The sequence below is a fragment of the Hermetia illucens genome, chromosome 4 (genome assembly GCF_905115235.1).
Source record: "Hermetia illucens chromosome 4, iHerIll2.2.curated.20191125, whole genome shotgun sequence".
Taxonomy (NCBI): Eukaryota; Metazoa; Arthropoda; class Insecta; order Diptera; family Stratiomyidae; genus Hermetia; species Hermetia illucens.
This window is the reverse complement of record NC_051852.1, coordinates 63,426,319-63,444,217: the sequence shown is the minus strand read 5'-3', so window position 1 is coordinate 63,444,217 and position 17,899 is coordinate 63,426,319. Positions and strand designations below refer to the sequence as shown.

Below are 17,899 nucleotides of genomic sequence, written 5' to 3'. Positions count from 1 at the left end.
TATGTAAGCAGGCTAATATTATGTAAATCTTACCAAAAACGATCCTTGTTTGTTGTTCTTTAGTTCCGATAAGCCATGCATTCTTATTGAAATTCGGCATTAGTTTATTGGAACTGATATACTACATTATTTGCGCATTCCAACATCTTATTTATTAAATCTTATTGAGTGTTTGTGTTGGTTTGTATAGTCCGATGTAACACTTTGGCGTCGTGACCATGTAAATGCCAATATTGTAAATAAACTTAATATTATATACTCGTATTTCCTATTTGGAAGTTTATTTCACTTTTCAATATCTTGCAAATTTCTGCAAATTACCGCACTTAATGCATTTTCTAGCTTAAGTGTAAATATGCCTCCGGTTTTTAATGTTTCCTGTAAAAAAACACCTTATTTCTAATTGCCAATATACCTCGGACTATCATTAGCAATTGTTGGCACCCTTGTTTTTGATTCCAAATGCTTGTAATGCAATACAACGATCTTTATGAAAGGATTCATGCGGCTTAGGAAGGTAATAATGCTGATATAGGAAGTGCAGATATAAATATATCTGTGTCAGCTTTCACCAAGAGGTTAGTTAGAATGTGGTTTACCAACTTCTTATTTTTATGTGTTCATATTTTAATTTAATACAATGTAAAGAAAGACAAAGAAATTAACGGCCTATGATCCACTTGCTAATTATCCTTTCTCAAATCATGTTTGTTTGACTTAATGTTTCCTGAAATAATTAAATAACGTTAATTGTAACATAAATTAACGAATAATTTGAAATGTAAGTATAGAATCTTAGATTAATAGTTACTTACCGTTGGTAGCTCAAGATCTCCATCATGCAAGTCGACGGTAGACGTACCACTCAGCTGGATTTCTTGATCCCTCAAGAACTCAACTAGATCAAAGTACCATAACGTTGGTACATATTCCTCCTCGACGTCAGCTCCAGATTTTCGGCTCCTCTCAACTTTTTTACACTCTCTGCGGAAGCAGCTTCTTATATTTTGAAGTCTTTTTTTCACGGTGTCTTCATTTGCGTTGCCGTCTATGGACTTGTACACTTCCAATAGTTTCGAAAGTGCAATTTTTTTCTTATGTTTGCCTTTAAAGACATCCGCTTTGATCTTCCAAAGCTCCGGCGAGGTTTGTAGCACGGAGAAAAACTCCCTCCACGCCTCAGTATCTACAATCCCTGTCATACTACTTACTGCAAATGTAAATAACTTCTTTCAATAATAATTTAAAATATACAGCAAACAATGGCAAATGTAAGTAGTATAAGGTTTTTCTTAATTAATTTTATAAATTTAGCTGAAAAAAATACAATGTATGGTGTAAGCGGCTTATAACTTACTGACTATCTACGAATATAATGTTCCTATTTGTATTGTATCAGGTAATCTCCTAATTAATCATTACCAAGGGCGACATGAATGTTAACAATATGTTTCACCTTTGAACATGTATTAAGAATTTTCCTTTCATTTCATTAAACTAGACTTACTTTTTATTGCCTATCATAATCCTCATATTTGGGATTAGCCAGCTCACCCCGCCGGAAAATACTTAATCCATAAATATTACTACTGATCCTACACAAGGCAAATGCTTGCAAAACAATAAAACAATGGAAACTTTCGTTCAGCTACCTATTCCTCAATTGAAGCTGTCCTTCCTGAAAAAAGGTGCCTAAAAAATATATATGCGTCCCATCAACAACCAACCAACATTTATTTGACTTCAATTTTTATTGGCCATCATTATTTTCTTTGTCGGCATTTCCTATCTCACTCAGCCAACAATATTTTACAAAACATCACACAAATTGAACATGATAAAGAGGTAAACCTGAAAATGGATATATGGTACCTGTGAACATTGACTAATTGCGTTCCTCTCCTTTTTTACAGACATTTGAAATTTTGTCTCCAACCTAATTACCATGATTACTTTCCAATTTGCAGGCAAACTAATTAAGCTACCCGACGATCCGTTTCAAGGGCAATGATTGCTAAACATCAAAAAATGGGAAAACTATGGTAAAGAATGTGCTTATTTACAAAAGCAAAATGAGGAAATGTCTGTGCCACCTTTGAACATTGCATTTAATACTTTGTTTTTCTTGTGATATACATTTATATTTCTCCTGAAAAATTAATAAATGGTTCCAAACAATTAAATTATATGTATAGAAGTAGCTATTCCGCTTATAGAAGGTCATTTTACCTATAGATTAAGTACAAATATAAACATATGAAAATGTATATCTGCGTCATTTTTTCAGCTCAATTACCACTTGATTCCAAGCCTCCGTTGATTCCAACATAAACTCCGCTACATTTCCAGGTGTTAAGCGCCTGTCTGCGATCGCCTCCACCCTAGTTCGGTGTGCTCTAAACCTTGGGCACTCAAATACAACATGCTCCGCATTCCAAGCCACGTTACCACATCTTGGGCACCATGGTGACTCGTCGTGTCCAAATCGATAAAGATAAGCCCGATAACCTCCATGTCCACTTAAAAACTGTGTTAGCTCGTAGCTTAGTTCCCCGTGATTCCTTTCCATCCATCTTCGAATGTGTGGAATGATACGGTAGGTCCAACGGCCAGTTTGTGCCTCGTGCTATCTCTTTTGCCAGTTTCATCCGCCAAGATGTCTATGGGGATTGTCCCTGCCAGTACATATGCTGCTTCTCCTGATGTCGTTCGATAAACACTGCATACCCGGAGTGCACTTAGTCGATACGCCATTCCTAGTTTTCCGCAGTTTGATTTGTTTTCCAGAACGGTTGCCCAAATTGGAGCTGCGTAGAGTAGCACGGAACTAACTACCCTTGAAATAAGACGACGTCGACTTTGTCTTGGTCCACCAATGTTCGGTAGTATCCTCGAGATCGTTACAGCGATGGAAGATGCTTTAGTTGCAGCGCACTCAATGTGTTTTTTAAAATTCAGGCTTTTGTCAATCATTACTCCCAAATATTTAAGTGACTCTTTGGAGTAAATTGTTTTTTCACCAACTTTAATTTTCACGGTCGTGTCTTTCCTTCTTTTGCTGATTAGCACTAGTTCCGTTTTATGTTTAGCAAGTAATAGACCGGACTTTTTCAACCAGGAATTGATCTCCCATATTGCTTCATTTGCATAGATTTCGATTTCGTCTAAGCGTTTTGCCACTATTATTACCCCGATATCGTCCGCAAAGCCAATAGTTGTCACGCCGTTAGGAAGGCGTAGCGTCAGCACTCCATTGTACATAATTAACCACAGTAAGGGACCTAAGACAGACCCCTGTGTTACGACGCACATCATTGGGAATAATTTCTCTCCATCGTCCGAGTCGCAATATAATCTACTTCCAAGAAGAAATGCAACAACGATGCGTACAATGTACTTTGGAGCCTGTAGTTTGGTTAGTCTCTACGATTTTCGTCCACTTTGCAGTGCGGAATACATTTTTTACATCGAGTGTCACCACTGCGCAGCATTTGTCATCTTGTATTGCAGCGCGTGCCAGGCCAGTCACCATGTTGATTGCATCGATGGTTGATCTCCCCTTACGAAGCCCGAATTGCTTATCGGATAGGCCTCCTTCCTTTTCCGCAACAGCGAGCAGCCTGTTGTATAATACTCGTTCAAATAGTTTACCAATGGTATTGACCAAACATATCGGTCGATATGAGGAGGGGTCTCCCAATGGTTTACCTGGCTTCGGAATAAGTATCAACTTTTGCAGCTTCCATTTCTCGGGGAATTCTCCTTCTCTAAGGCATGCCGTAAAAACTTTGCTAAACATACCTGATACTGACCTCGCTGCCACTTTCAGGGCGATATTCGGGATTCCATCTGGCCCTGGGGTCTTATTTTCAGCGAACTTCCTTGCTGCATCAAAAATTTTCTCTTCTACCACTTCAGGAATTTCGTCGGGGTTTACATGAACTTTAGGCAGATTTGTATAGTTCACATCCTCTGGGAAGAGAGTGTCCACTATGTTTTGTAGTAATTTTGGACAGGTAACCGTTGGGGAGCGCTTGCCTTTCAGTGATGACATTACAGACCTGTAGGCGCCACCCCATGGATCAGAATCAGCTTCGGTACACATCCGCTTGAAATGTTCGGATTTGCTCTTCGTGATAGCTACTTGCAATTTTTTGCTCGCGTTCTTGTATTGCATGTGTAGCTCAACGAATTCAGGTTGATTTCTCCTGCGCTGGGAGCATCTCCTAGCTCTGAGGCAGTTTTTCCAACATTCCTCAATTTCTGATTTCCACCAGAAATTGGGATTTCGTTTTCGGAAAGCACTACGCCGTGGCATAGAGGCATCGCAAGCCCGAGGCAATTTTTCCGCGACCTGTAAAGCTTTTTCTTGTGCGCTTCCCGATAATAATGTGTCATCTAGGAGTACCTCCTTGAACATTTCTTCATCGAATTTGTTAGTTACCCAGCTCATCGTTATTCTTTTTGATGGCTTCATATAATTCCTACGTGAGGTTTGGAAGACAATAGCCTGATGATCGCTGTGTGTGTACTCTTCGCTAACATGCCACTGGAAGTCTTTGATAAGGATGTCACTGACGAAAGTGAGGTCTACTACCGATTGCAATTCTCCCCTCCGGTATGCGTTGGCTCCCCCAGAGTTCGCAAGTACGACATTTAGACGCGAGAATGTCTCTAGCAGTATTTGCCCCCTTGCATTTGTTTTTCTGCTTCCCCATTCTTCTGCCCATGAGTTGAAATCACCGGCAATTATTTTGGGATTATAGCGCCTGGCATCAAAGGATAGTTTCTCAAGCAACAAGGTGAATTCCTCCAGCGTGAGGCTCGAGGTTGCGTAACAACTATAGATGTATATACCTTCTATTTTGGTACGTGTAAATCCGTTCTCTGGATGTTTTTTTACATCTTCTATAGCACGACTTCCGCAGCTCCATATCGCGGCTTTGCTGTTTTTGTCAGCTACCCATACTCCGCTATCAAGATTTTCATATTGTTCGCATACAATAGCTACGTCGACATTATTTTCAAACACGCTCTGGGAGAGCAAGTCTTGGGCCGCTCGACAGTGGTTCAGATTTAGTTGCATACAACTGCTGAATACTGGGCATTTACTGCTTCCTGAAATGTGGGCGCTGTCACTACTTTTTGCTTCCACGCAGAATACGCACTTGGGCCTTCCGTTGCAGTCCTTTGCCAAAACGCCTTGTTCTCCACATTTGCGGCACAGATTTGATCTGTCTTGCGAGCTAGTGCAAGCTTTCGCTATATGACCAACCTGCCAGCACTTGCACTTGCATTTATGCACTGGATTCTGTTCCCGTAACCGACAGACCACCCATCCAATACGTACTTTGCGCACTGCAATCGCCTTTTTCGCTGCTTCAATAGGAAGACTTATCGACGCTATCTGCGTGTCGCCGTACGCTTTTCTAAGTCGTAGCACATTAGACTCGCTCACTGATTGTAATCCCAATTGGGTTTGCAAGGCCTCGCAGATCTCAGATTTTGTGGTGACTTCATCCAAATCTTTGCATTCGATCACCACCGCATCCTTACTCATTTTAACCGCCGCAGCCTCACCTAGTGATGCTTCCATTTTCTTCCGTAGGTTTTCTCCTCCGTCGTCACCAGTTTTAAGTTTGAACAACAGGTCGCCTTTCTATGTTCGTCTTATCCGCGTGACATTTGCACTCAGATCCGTCAAGGAGGCATCTGCTTTAACCTTGGGTAAGATTTCCGCGTCCGGCCTGGCTCTTTTTTGCAGCTTCTTCTTAGGTCCTACCTTAGTCCAAGTGTCTTCGGCGCTGTTCTGGCCTTTTCCGTATGTCCAGATAATCTTCCGTCGTTCCTAGGTTGCGCCGGCATCTGTTTCTCTTTTTTCCTTTTTGCTGTTCGTTGGAGAGACTTCTTCATTTGGGTCTCTTAATCGTTTGTTCCGAATTTCCGAGATATCCTTTTCACTTTGGAAGAGTTCTTTGCCAAAGAGCTTTTTGGGAAGAGATGTCTTCTGCGTGGTTTGGATTGCTATGGCAACCATCGGTTTTTGTTGGCTTATCGGCACTGTTCCTTCTGCCCGTGCTTTCACGTCCTTTTGGCCTTGAAGTATGTTGCCCTGATAGAACGCACCTGATCTTTAATCGCCTGGTGTACATTATTGCGTTGATTAACGTACTCTGCTGTCCGCTGTGTGTCTGTCTGTCTGTCCGTCGAAGGCATTTTTCTCAGAGACGGCTATACCGATTGACACGAAAATTGGTGAGAAGGCGGGAACTGTTGACCCCCAGTCATGCAGTGAGTAATATCCTCCTACGCTGAGATTAAGGGTGGGTTTCCCATACATGTAAAAGGGGGGTGTAAACATTTTTTTCACCAAATATAGTCATGTGGGGTATCAAATGAAAGGTCTCGAGTAGTGCTTTTCGAAGCCGGTCTCAGTTTTGAAATTTGTTAAAAAGGCGAGGAGTGGGAGAGGTGCAAAGTGATGATTTCTTTAACGGAGCCATTCTCAGAAACTACGCAACCGAAAAATCAGAAAAAAATCATAAAGCTGCCTTAAGTTTATGTATGTTATGTATGTTATAAAAGTTGGTACTAGTATAAAATATAATATAAAGCATATTATCTCCAAGTTTGATCAAAATCATACTATTAGTAACAAAGTTACAGTAGCTCAAAGTTGCCTTACCGTGTAAATTTACACCGCGAAATACTAAATCTGATATGCTAAATGCATATTCTTAACGGGCTACGTACAAATGGGATAGTTCTACACTCAAATATACTCACACAAGAAGCAAACAAAACCTTTCATACCTGAAGCGCCCAGCTTCCGGTTTCCCGACTTGTTTAAATATGCACGGCGCCTTTGAGAATTATTGCTTGCATTTCAGGAAGGACAGCTTCAATTGAGGAATAGATAGCTGAACGAAAGTTTCCATTGTTTTATTGTTTTGCAAGCATTTGCCTTGTGCAGGATCAGTAGTAATATTTATGGCTTAAGTATTTTCCGGCGGGGTGAGCTGGCTAATCCCAAATATGAGGATTATGATAGGCAATAAAAAGTAAGTCTAATTTAATGAAATGAAAGGAAAATTCTTAATACATGTTCAAAGCTGAAACATATTTTTAATATTATATATACCTGGCCCTTGGTAATGATTAAAAAATGGCCCTTTAATAGATGGTGACGTCGCCATACCGAATACGATACAAGATATTTTCACGCTGGGGCAATTGGGAGCCCTACGCTTGACTATAGTCAATATTGCTGAAGCCTTAGCAACTTCAAGTGAGCATAGCGGTGAATAACCTTCCTTCCTTCCTGTTATTATTTAATCATATAGTTACATATAAATACATACTTATAAGATGAAAAATCCTAATTGTTGTTTTCATTTATAAACAAACTTTGCCAAGGCACTGCTCCAACTCCATTAAAATACCTTGTGCATTTCATTCTTGTTTCTTTTGCTATTGAAGTTGCATTTCTCGATGCAGTTAGCTGAAGTTCAGAAAGCTGCTGGCTATCTTGTCTCCAAGCACCCAATTGAATATCACCATTATTTATGTGTTCAACATCAACACTTCCTCTTAAGTAGACCGAGGGGTTGGTTCTCCTTAAAATGTTGTTTTTTAAGGAGAACCAACCCCTCGCTTTTATGCTAGCTTTCTTAGGGTTCAAATTAATGTAGTTTATAAGTATGCGGAATCGCGTTGCCACAATTCCAAATGCATTTTCCACAATCCTTCTAGCCCTTGAAACCCTGTAATTGTATACCCTCTCCTCTATTGATAGATTATTGCGGCTGCACGGTTTCGTCAAATTCCTCAATAATGGAAAGGCATCATCCCCCACAAAAACAAAGGGCATATCTACTTCAGAAAATTCAGGTATAGCTTGTGAGTGTGGAATGTTAAGTAATCCATCATTCAATTTTGCAAAAAATTTGCTATTCTGAAACACACCAGCATCAGAAACACGCCCATTTGCGCCGGCTTCAACCATTAAAAATTCATAGTTCGCACTAACTAACGCTAGTAATACAATGCTAAAAGTTTTTTTGTAATTGAAATAATACGACCCTGACCAATTAGGTTTTTTATTTGCACATGTTTCCCGTCCAGAGCGCCAATGCAATTTGGGAAGTTCCACCTATCCCCAAACTCGGTACCAACGACTTTCCATTCGTCTTCGGTTGCCGGCAGCTGTAAATAAAAACAAGTCGGGAAACCGGAAGCTAGACGCTTCAGGTATGAAAGGTTTTGTGTATTTCTTATATAAAAAGATTTGAGTGTGCATTTGTCCCATTAGCATGCAGCACGTAAAATATGCATATATTATGTGAAAATAGCCACTTTCAAGTGATGTTGACATTCATAGTCTTGAATTTGCAGAGGAGCGACAGTTTTGACCTGGTATAACTTTGTTAGTAATAGTGCGATTTTCACCAAATTTGACAAGATTATGCTCTATGCTTTAGCCTATATTGCTGCAAAATTTTGTGTCTCTAGGGTGAACTTAAGGGGGTTTTCCTGTCAATTACTAAAAATTATAGTAATATACTATTATTAGCTTTATTTGAACAGGTATCGGTATGGAGGGTATTTCGGAGCCTAGGCACCATATAGTGGCAGCCCTCTGATTTTTTTCAGATTTTTCGGTTGTGTAGTTCCTGAAAATGGGTTCGTTAAAAAATGACCACTTTCAACCCCCCGTACTCCCCCACCTTTCTAACAAATGTCAAAACTAAGACAGGCTTCGAAAAGTACTAACCGAGACCTTTAATTTGATACCCCACATGACTATATTTGATGAAAAAAAAATTGACACCCCCCGTTTTGCATGTATTCATCGTAAAAGGATGTAAGTCACTATATGCGTGAGCGTTCACAGTTCCCACCTTTCTACCAAATTTGGTGTCAATCATTATAACCGCTTCCCAGAAAAATGCGTGTGACGGACAGACAGACAGACAGACAGACGGACAGACAGACAGACAGTAAACCGATTTTAGTAAGGTTTTGTGTTTACACAAAACCTTAAAAATGGTGTATTTACTTTTTCAACTTAGCACAGCTAATGAAGGCGTTAAATTTTGTAAATAAGAAGAGGATTTACCTTAATATATGCCTTTAATACTTTAATTATTGCCGAACACGTCTCCATTATTAACACTCCTAAAGATTGTGGTGAAATTGCAGTAAGGAATTTCAAATCTGGAAAAGTCTGTCCACTAGCTAAAAACCGACGTTTCACTGCCCATTCTTAAAAAGTTCTTGAAGTCACTGGGGGCACTAATTTCCAACTCTTTCAACAAGTTCGAATGTGATAATTCAGGCCTATTTAAATACCAACTTTTCGACCAAACCCTTCTCCTCTTTATTTGGGTTGGTTCTTGTATGTCATCATTACATAGTTCGTCTATTATGACATATAACAAGGCCTTTTTCAAATTCACACTCATATTTATTTTATTAACTGGACCATTTATAAAAACTACTACAAATACGTCCAATTCACTCTTAAATCTCTATATATACACTCTTCCCACGCAATCCAATTCAATCACCCACTTTCAGTTCACAACAATGTAAACAAAATTACTGTCACGATGCGCGGATGTGCACTCCTCGAGATCTCGCAAGGAAATAAAGTTGCAGGACCAATTGCTGCCTGTGTGGCGAACGAACTGAAACCTCGTTACCAACTTGGTTTATTCTTAAGTTAATTAAGATGCAACATGAAATCAAACAAACATCATTTAAAATAATTAGCAAGTGGATCATAGGCCGACACAGATATATTTATATCTGCACTTCCTATATCAGCATTATTACCTTCCTAAGTCGCATGAATCCTTTCATAAAGATCGTTTTATTGCATTACAAGCATTTGGAATCAAAAACAAGGGTGCCAACAATTGCTAATGATAGTCCGAGGTATGTTGGAATTGTTTTACAGGAAACCTTTAAAACCGGAGGCATATTTACACTTAAGCTAGAAAATGCATTAAGTGCGGTAATTTGTAAAAATGTAGCCTAAAGCAAGATATTGAAAAGTGAAATTAACTTCCAAATAGGAAATACGAGTATATAATGTTAAGTTTATTTACAATATTGGCATTTACATGGTCACGACGCCAGACGACAGATTTAGTAAATAAGATGTTGGAATCCACAAATAATGTAACATATCAGTTCCAATAAACTAATGCTGTTCCAATAAGAATGCATGGCTTATCGGAACTAAAGAACAACAAACAAGGATCGTTTTTGGTAAGATTTACATAATATTAGTCTGCCTATATAATATTAGACTCAGCCCACATTAGATTTGTTACTTTTTCGTTGCAATTGAAACTAACTAGTCAATTAATGGCTTTCAAACTGAACATAAATCCGGTTATTCCTAATCATTGCTACTTTCTAAAACCCTGCCAGAGGACTATGCACGTATGCAATTTAACGCCACACTAAAAGAGAGCGCACTGTTCGACATCTCGCATCGTAATGACCCTTATGGCGCGATCACAGTAGATCTACTATAGGCAGTACCCACACTGAAATGACCCCACTTGCGAATGTGCTAAGAAGCTTATCTCTACACATCAGAGACGCTAAACAAGGAAAAGGCATAATCTTCGTCAAATCGTATTGGTAAGAGAGAGATCGGTGAGCTTTTGCTATTCTGGTACTACGGCGTGCTCACCCATATAGCAAAAAGTTGTTTCACGTATTCACTTATACATAAGCAAAAACTTGCCGATCTCACCAATACATTGGCAAGTCCGGGCGGTATGTCAAACACAGCTGATCGGATTTTCGTTACATCTCGCTCACGCTCAAGGGCAGAACAATTTGAAATCGTGCGTACTTGCACTGATTTCCCCCCTTGAGGGGCAAGGGGGAGTGAGGTAGCTGTTTAGTATCTAACTGTGGGCGCGATGATGTGCACTCCTCGAAATTTCGCAACGAAATGAAGTTGCCGGTCGGTTGCTGCGTCTGTGGCAAACGAACCGCTAACTTGGTCACCAAATTGGTTCGCCGTTTGTGGGCGCTATAACTGATTAACTTTTTTCCTGTGCATGGCGTGGCGATCCGACCCATCGATTTGGTAAGTTTTTGTGATTTCTGATGCTATAATAAAACGCTATGATTCTATCAGTCTTGAGAACTAGTTTTTCCGAAATAACCCCATTTGGTATATTTCGACAATTTAGCAAAAATCTATGGGCCGTGCATTTGCTAGGAACCGTCGCCAATAGTTTCGACTCCCGCCACCATGCAACGCCACAAGAAGAGTTGCACATGGCCAATACTTCCTAAAGAACCTTAAATAAGTCGGGAAACCGGAAGCAATCTACGTTTTACACAAAACCTTAAAAATGATTTAGTCACACTGCTTCGCAACCACACTATTACCCCAACTACACACAATATCCCAATGGACCCGATTTAGTTCTTTTTTCCAAGAAAGAACAAACATGTTTCATAATCGATTAGCGATACTATTACGGCCAATATGAAGCGGAAGTGGAAACTGCAGAAGTAACCACAATTATAATTTCAGCAATGACATTAGTTCCAGGAGATTTACTTGTAATGCCATAGTTCTGCTGAAGCTCGATTTATAGTTTGACCGCGTTTATGTACGAGAATGTTATTTAGAACTGCATAGAGTGGAGTAACACTAGTTTAGAGTGCGCCAAAAGGCGGCCAAAGGTAGTTCGTATAAACAAGATGCGCAATAGATCCGTAAAAAAAATCTCTTTCGTATGATGTTCAACTCTAATTAAATGCATTTTCTTCGTCATATATATATCCGCTCCGCAAGGTCGACTTGTTTTACTTATATTTTTCGCCGAATATTCCGAAATGCCTCCTATTCCCATCATCCACTTGAACTCTTAATATTGGCTTACTTAGTTACGCCGGCATTGTTAAAAATGATTTTTATTCCCACTCCCCATTTGAATTCCTAAATATGATCACACCTGCTTGTATGGGATTTTGCAATTTCCGTACTTCCACGTGCCAGATTTCATGTTATTTGGTTTAGCTTTCAAATACAATATATTGCATCTGATAGACAGGTAGAAGAGTAGACGCGCAATGAACTTTTCTTAAAACTTTGTTTGTCTATCCGTCTGCCATTCACTTCTCCCAAAAATTGCTGTATGGTATATATCAATTAAAACGAAATTTGAGGAGCATAAGGAAACTGTCAAATAACTAGAACTTTCATGAGCAGGTCTTAGTTTTGACATCCTTTCATAATGTGCGAGTAAGGGATCAACAAGTACAAACTTAAATTGAAATAGCTCATTTCAGAAACTATATACTCAACCAAAAAAATTGAAAAAAAATCGCAGTGCAACGAACCTGAATCCGAGCGCTCTAAGTTCCTCTATTTCGCCTGTTTCTGGGCGAAATCTTACGACATCAAATGCCTAGGTATTCCTGCAGTATTTTTAAAGATTCGGGCAAAGTTCGCCAAAAACATATCTTATCGCTGCAACACTTACCATGGCTTCACCAGTCAGATGCAATACAGCTGCTTAATAAAAGGTCCTCGATCTTGGCAGGCATTCAGCGCGCCGTTGAGGCTTCTGCTTCTACCTCTACTGTATTTACTGTATCTTCAGCTGTGTCTACTTCTCTTTCTGCCAACGATGACCATACCAAGCTCACCGATTCAGCATAATCACTGAATTCCGCCAAACACGTGAACCACAACACTGGTGCAGTGCCAAAAATGCAGCGATCTACTAAGTCGTCGCTATCTACGTGTTCGCGGCAGCTTAGAAATTCGTTAGACGAGACTTTGACTTCCGAAAAGGCGCTTCCTGCTGTGCCTAACAGTACAGCCTCAACATCATCTATCATAGTCTATGCACCAGGCCTCTCAATCTGAGTTGATTTCGTCTGCAATGCCTTCCTACATCTGGGTTGCTTCCACTGGCTCTACACCCCTGATCCAGCGGTCCCTATGCGACGAGTTACGGTCCCCCGAGCCACCGATCCTGTCTCGCTCCATCGCGCCTACATCAGGACAATATCCGCAGCCAACGAAGCTCCACTTCCCGCCGCTGCCATATATCCTGGCACTTCATCCACTCATACCAGTGGCCTCAAGTTAAAGGTGGGGTCCCCCCTAAACAGTTCTTCATCTCCAGGCTAACGTTCGCAACTTCTACGGACGATCTTCTGGAGTATATAAAGAGAAAAGTTTGTTTACTACACCGACCGGGTGATTGCATTTTCAAGGTGACTTATCCATATGAATTTGACGTCCTCGGAAACCTTTCTTTCTGGCCTGAAGCGCCATACAAGCGCCCCAATTCGCGGGTAAATTTCAGGGCAACCCGCCTGCCTCGCCGAGCTATATAATTGGATCCATGTTTAGTGTCAGTCTGTTTTATCAGAACGTTAGGCGTTTAAGAACCAAGCTGGGGGCCTTCAATTTATCCGCGCTGGCTCAGCAACATCATGCCATCTGTATCTCCGAAACCTGGCTGGACGATGCCACACTAAACTCCGAGCTCCCCGAAGGGGATTTCACTTTCCGCTATGACAGGGATCGGGGTGCATCTCGTGAGTCCACCGGCGGTGGGGTCCTAATTGCAATAAAAGATATACTCCCCGCCCAACTTCCTCCCTTTCATTTCATCTTGTGTATATGTCCCATGTACTTGCCCTTCTCACCTGTATGAAGAATTATTTGATAGTTTATCTGAACTCCTTACTGTCAGATTCCCTTCCCTCCCTTTCTTCCTTTCCGGAGATTTTAACCTCCCCATGTTCCACTGGCATAACCATCCTAGCCTTCCAATTCGTTCCAACAACCTCTCCCATTGTCCCCTTCCACTTTATTCTTTTATGAACACTAGCTCTGCTCTGAATTTCAATACCACCAAAAACTCCTTGGGCCGGACTCTCGATCTTTTCCTTTCCAATCTCTCCGAGCGCCACCTCTCTTTATTCATTATTTAAACTGACGCTCACCACCCCGCGGTTGAATTTGAAGCGGAGCTCCCTCGAAAGCGTAAATCCACTAAGTTCAACTTCCGCAAAGCCAATTTTGACGGTCTGAACTCAGCTTTAGCCTCTTTCAACTGGGTACATATATTAAGCAACTCATCGTGTGATCAAGCGCTAAGTACCTTTTACAATATCCTGTCCGATCTCCTCTCCTGTTATGTCCCTTCTTCCCCTCCCTGATTACGTTCGTACCAAACTTGGTTCACAACGGAAATTCTTATTAACATTCGCTTGAAACATACACTGCGGAAGGAATTTCGGGCTTCTAAGAATGACGCCGACCTTGCTCACTTTAAGGCTATACGCTCTACTGTGAAGTTAATGGTCAGAAAAGCGCCTAAAAGGTACTTATTAAGCGTCGAAGTCGCCTTTGCTTGTGGTAACTTAAAACCTTTTTGGTCTCACGCTCACAATTCTCGCAATCCCACTCAATCTTTTCCTTTTTCTATCAGTTTCGCTGACTCCACGCCAACTCCCCACAAGAATCCTATTCCTGCGCCTACTCCTCTTCAGTGTTTCCCCCCTCGAGCCTTTCACCCTCTACACCTCTCATAACTGCAGACTGCTCCGAATCTCTAGCCATTCCTCTCCTTACGCCTTCCTTGGTTGAGTTCCTCATTGGTAATCATGGCTCCAATGTCGGACCTGGCCCCGATGCGCTTCCTAACCTCTATCTCCTTAACTGTAGAAAACACATTTCCCTCCCTCTGAGTATAATCTATAACAAAAGTCTAGATGAACGCTAGTTTCCCCATCTCTGGAAAGAGGCTCTTATCATCCCTATGCTCAAGAGCGGAGATCCTTCTCTTCCTACCGCGCCATTTCTTTACTCTCCTCTTGGTCCCAAATCCTGGAAAGATACATCAACGACTGGTTGACCGCGCACTTCGATTACCTTATTGTCAAAGAGCAATATGGTTTCGTGAAACATAGATCTACGGCTTCAAACCTTCTCGCCTTTACCAACTTTGTTGCTAAATGCTTTAATTCACGACAGGAGGTATATGCTATTTATACCGATTTCACCAAAGTCTTTGGTACTGTTGACCATAACATTCTCCTCTCTAAACTTTCATTACTAGACTTCTCTCCTTCAGTCATCTCCTGGCTTTCCTCCTATCTCTCATACCGTTCCGACAAAGTTTCTTTTCATGGTTACTCATCTCGTTCCTTCTCTCCCTCCTCTGGTGTTCCCCAAGGCTCTATTCTTGGCCCGCTACTCTTTCTGTGTTTTATCAATCACCTCGCCTCTATTCTCAACTGCCCGTATTCACATTACGCAGATGATCATAAATTCTTTGCCTCTGTTTCGTCTCCGTTGGAATGTGCTCTCTTACAGTCCAACCTTGATAAGTCTGTTGGTATTCGGTGAACAAGCTAACACTGAATGTCAGCAAATGCCACTGGATGTGCTATTCGCTTAAACCTTCCCAACATCCTTTTCCTATTCTCTCAGTGGACAACCTCTTTCACTATTGACCTCCATCAAACACCTGGGTGTAATATTCGACGACAAACTTCGTTTCAATACCCACTTCGTTGACATCATCGATAGAGCTTCCAAAATATCTGGTTTTATCCTACGTCTCTCCTCCGACTTTACCTCAATCCAACCCTCCTTAACACTCTTCAATTCCCTTGTCAGAAACATCCTTGAATATTGGTGTGTAGTCTGGTCCCCCTTCGACTGCCGCGCTCTTGAAGTTGTACAACGCAAATTCACCCGGACCCTCTTTTACAAAAAGAACCTTCCACGGGTTGATTATCCGTTACGACTCCGCACCCTCAATCTCCCCTCCCTACAGCAACGCCATATCTCCCTTGATATGTGTACTCTTTTCAAACTTTGCAATTGTCTGATGCACTGCTCCGCTAGCTCAGATATTACTTTCGGTATCGCCTCGTCTTATAATACATGTAGTGCGGACATTTTTGATGTACCCTTCGCGGAGCTCGAGATTTACTTCCACTCTCCGATCCCGAGGCTATGCCGGTCCTACAATGCCCTACAGCTATTTCCTTCTCTAGTTTTAAACGTAAAATTAGCCATTTACTTGCTCCTCCCTCTGAAGACAACATGTAATAAAGAATTTGTTTTCTTTGCATTGTCCTCATTAAATAAATAAATAAATAAACTTATGCTCAATGTGTGGGACAGCGAATCAATGCTTGACGACTGGCAACTGTATCTGTCCCATACATAAAAAGGGAGACATCACGCAGTGCAGCAATCATAGAAATATCACGTTGCTGAGTGCCATCTATAAAATATTCTCCGCTATCCTGCTAGGTCGGATAGTCCCATAGGCCTAGGACATCATTGGCCTACACCAAAGAGGTTTCACTCCAGGCAAACCAGCAACAGATCAGATTTTCTCTGTGCGGTAAGTGACGGAAAAACTGTTGGAACATAGCCATCAGTTGCACCACCTTTTTATCGACTTAAAAGCCGCCTGTACACGTCCATGAGACGATTTGGTATCCCGACGAAATTAATAAGACTAACTAGGCTGACCCTGACCAACATGCGAGGCCAGATAAAGCAGCCGGATTCAACATGAACAGCGGTCTAAGACAGGGGGATGCTCTATCATGCGTCCTCTTTAACTTGGCCCTGGGGAAAGTGATTCGCGATGCAGATGTCAATGCAAGAGCCACCATCCTCTACAAGTCCATCCAACTACTAGCCTGCGCTGACGATATTGACATTATGGGAAGAACAAGCTGTGATGTACAATCTACCTTCATCCAGATCAAGCAACTCGGGCTGCACATTAATGAAGGCAAGACGAAGTACATGGTGGTGACGTCAGCGCCAAAGAGCAAACCAACAACATCGAATCGTACGGGTCAAACGAAAACAATAAAGATAGGAGAATACAACTTTGAGACCATTGAAAATTTCTCCTATCTAGGATCGAAAATCAGAACCGATAACAGCTATAACGATGAAATCCGCTCACGGTCGTTGGCAGCCAACAAAGCCTATTTCAGCTTGCAAAAACTATTTCGCTCGAAACGTCTTACCATAGGGTCAAAGTTCTTACTGTACTAGACTGTAATCTTGGCAGTTCTTATGTATTCGTCTGAGATCTGAATTCTCAGCAAAAAAAAAAATTGCGAACTCTTGGCCGCGTTCGAGAGAAGAATCCTCCGAAGAATTTTTAGCTCCCTACATGAGAATGGATGATTCCGTAGCCTACATAACGACGAAATCGATGAGGCACCATGACCATCAGGTTGTGAATAACCTGCTTTTAAACATTTGGTGACCGTCATAGAACTTGTAGTCTTCATTTTCAACCATTCATTTCTGACCATCTTTTCCTTATATGAAACAATTTGTTAAACCAAGAGGGCAACGGAAAGGACATCCAACAAATCATGGCGAATTTCCAGAAAGATGGCGATCATCGAAAAACTCTGGAATATTATAAGAAGCATGGGATGAGTTCGAGTCAACAGATAATCATAACATTCAACATACAAGGTAGGAACCGGACCACCGCTATTTCACGACTGACTATTACCGGAAGATTTGAAATGTTTATAATCCGTATGAAGCATCATTTCAAAGTCAAATTGAAATTCTTTCTGCAAGGGAACATATAGAGCAATGCACTACAAACTAGTCAGTGCCGTATATATTTCTTCTATATCTTGCCCGCATAAGATATAGTGGCTCTAGTGTCGGATATACATATCCGTACCGTACAGATAAAAAATGGGCTCTTAAACAGGATCCGTAGTGTGGTGGGTAAAGAAGAGACAAAAGTGCTTTTACTATAAGTCTCGCACACTAGTCTCACCGTAAAGAGCAGTATGTTTTGGTCAAGAAGATTGTAGTAGGAAGAGCAAT

The 17,899-nt window shown here is 41.1% G+C and overlaps 2 protein-coding genes across 3 annotated transcripts in view; one reads left to right on the top strand and one right to left on the bottom strand.

Moving 5' to 3' along the window:
- Nucleotides 1-17,899, top strand: part of LOC119656119 (dynein light chain 1, cytoplasmic) — an 81,567-nt gene that overhangs the window by 12,346 nt on the left and 51,322 nt on the right. The window lies entirely within an intron of this gene.
- Nucleotides 514-1,933, bottom strand: LOC119656118. The gene has a single exon (XM_038062443.1). The coding sequence runs from the start codon at nucleotides 1,200-1,202 to the stop codon at nucleotides 801-803; it is 402 nt and encodes a 133-aa protein (XP_037918371.1). The 5' UTR covers nucleotides 1,203-1,933; the 3' UTR covers nucleotides 514-800.

Coding starts and splice junctions, on each gene's coding strand:
- LOC119656118 (XM_038062443.1), bottom strand. CDS start 1,202: ATGACAGGGATTGTAGATACTGAGGCGTGGAGGGAGTTTTTCTCCGTG.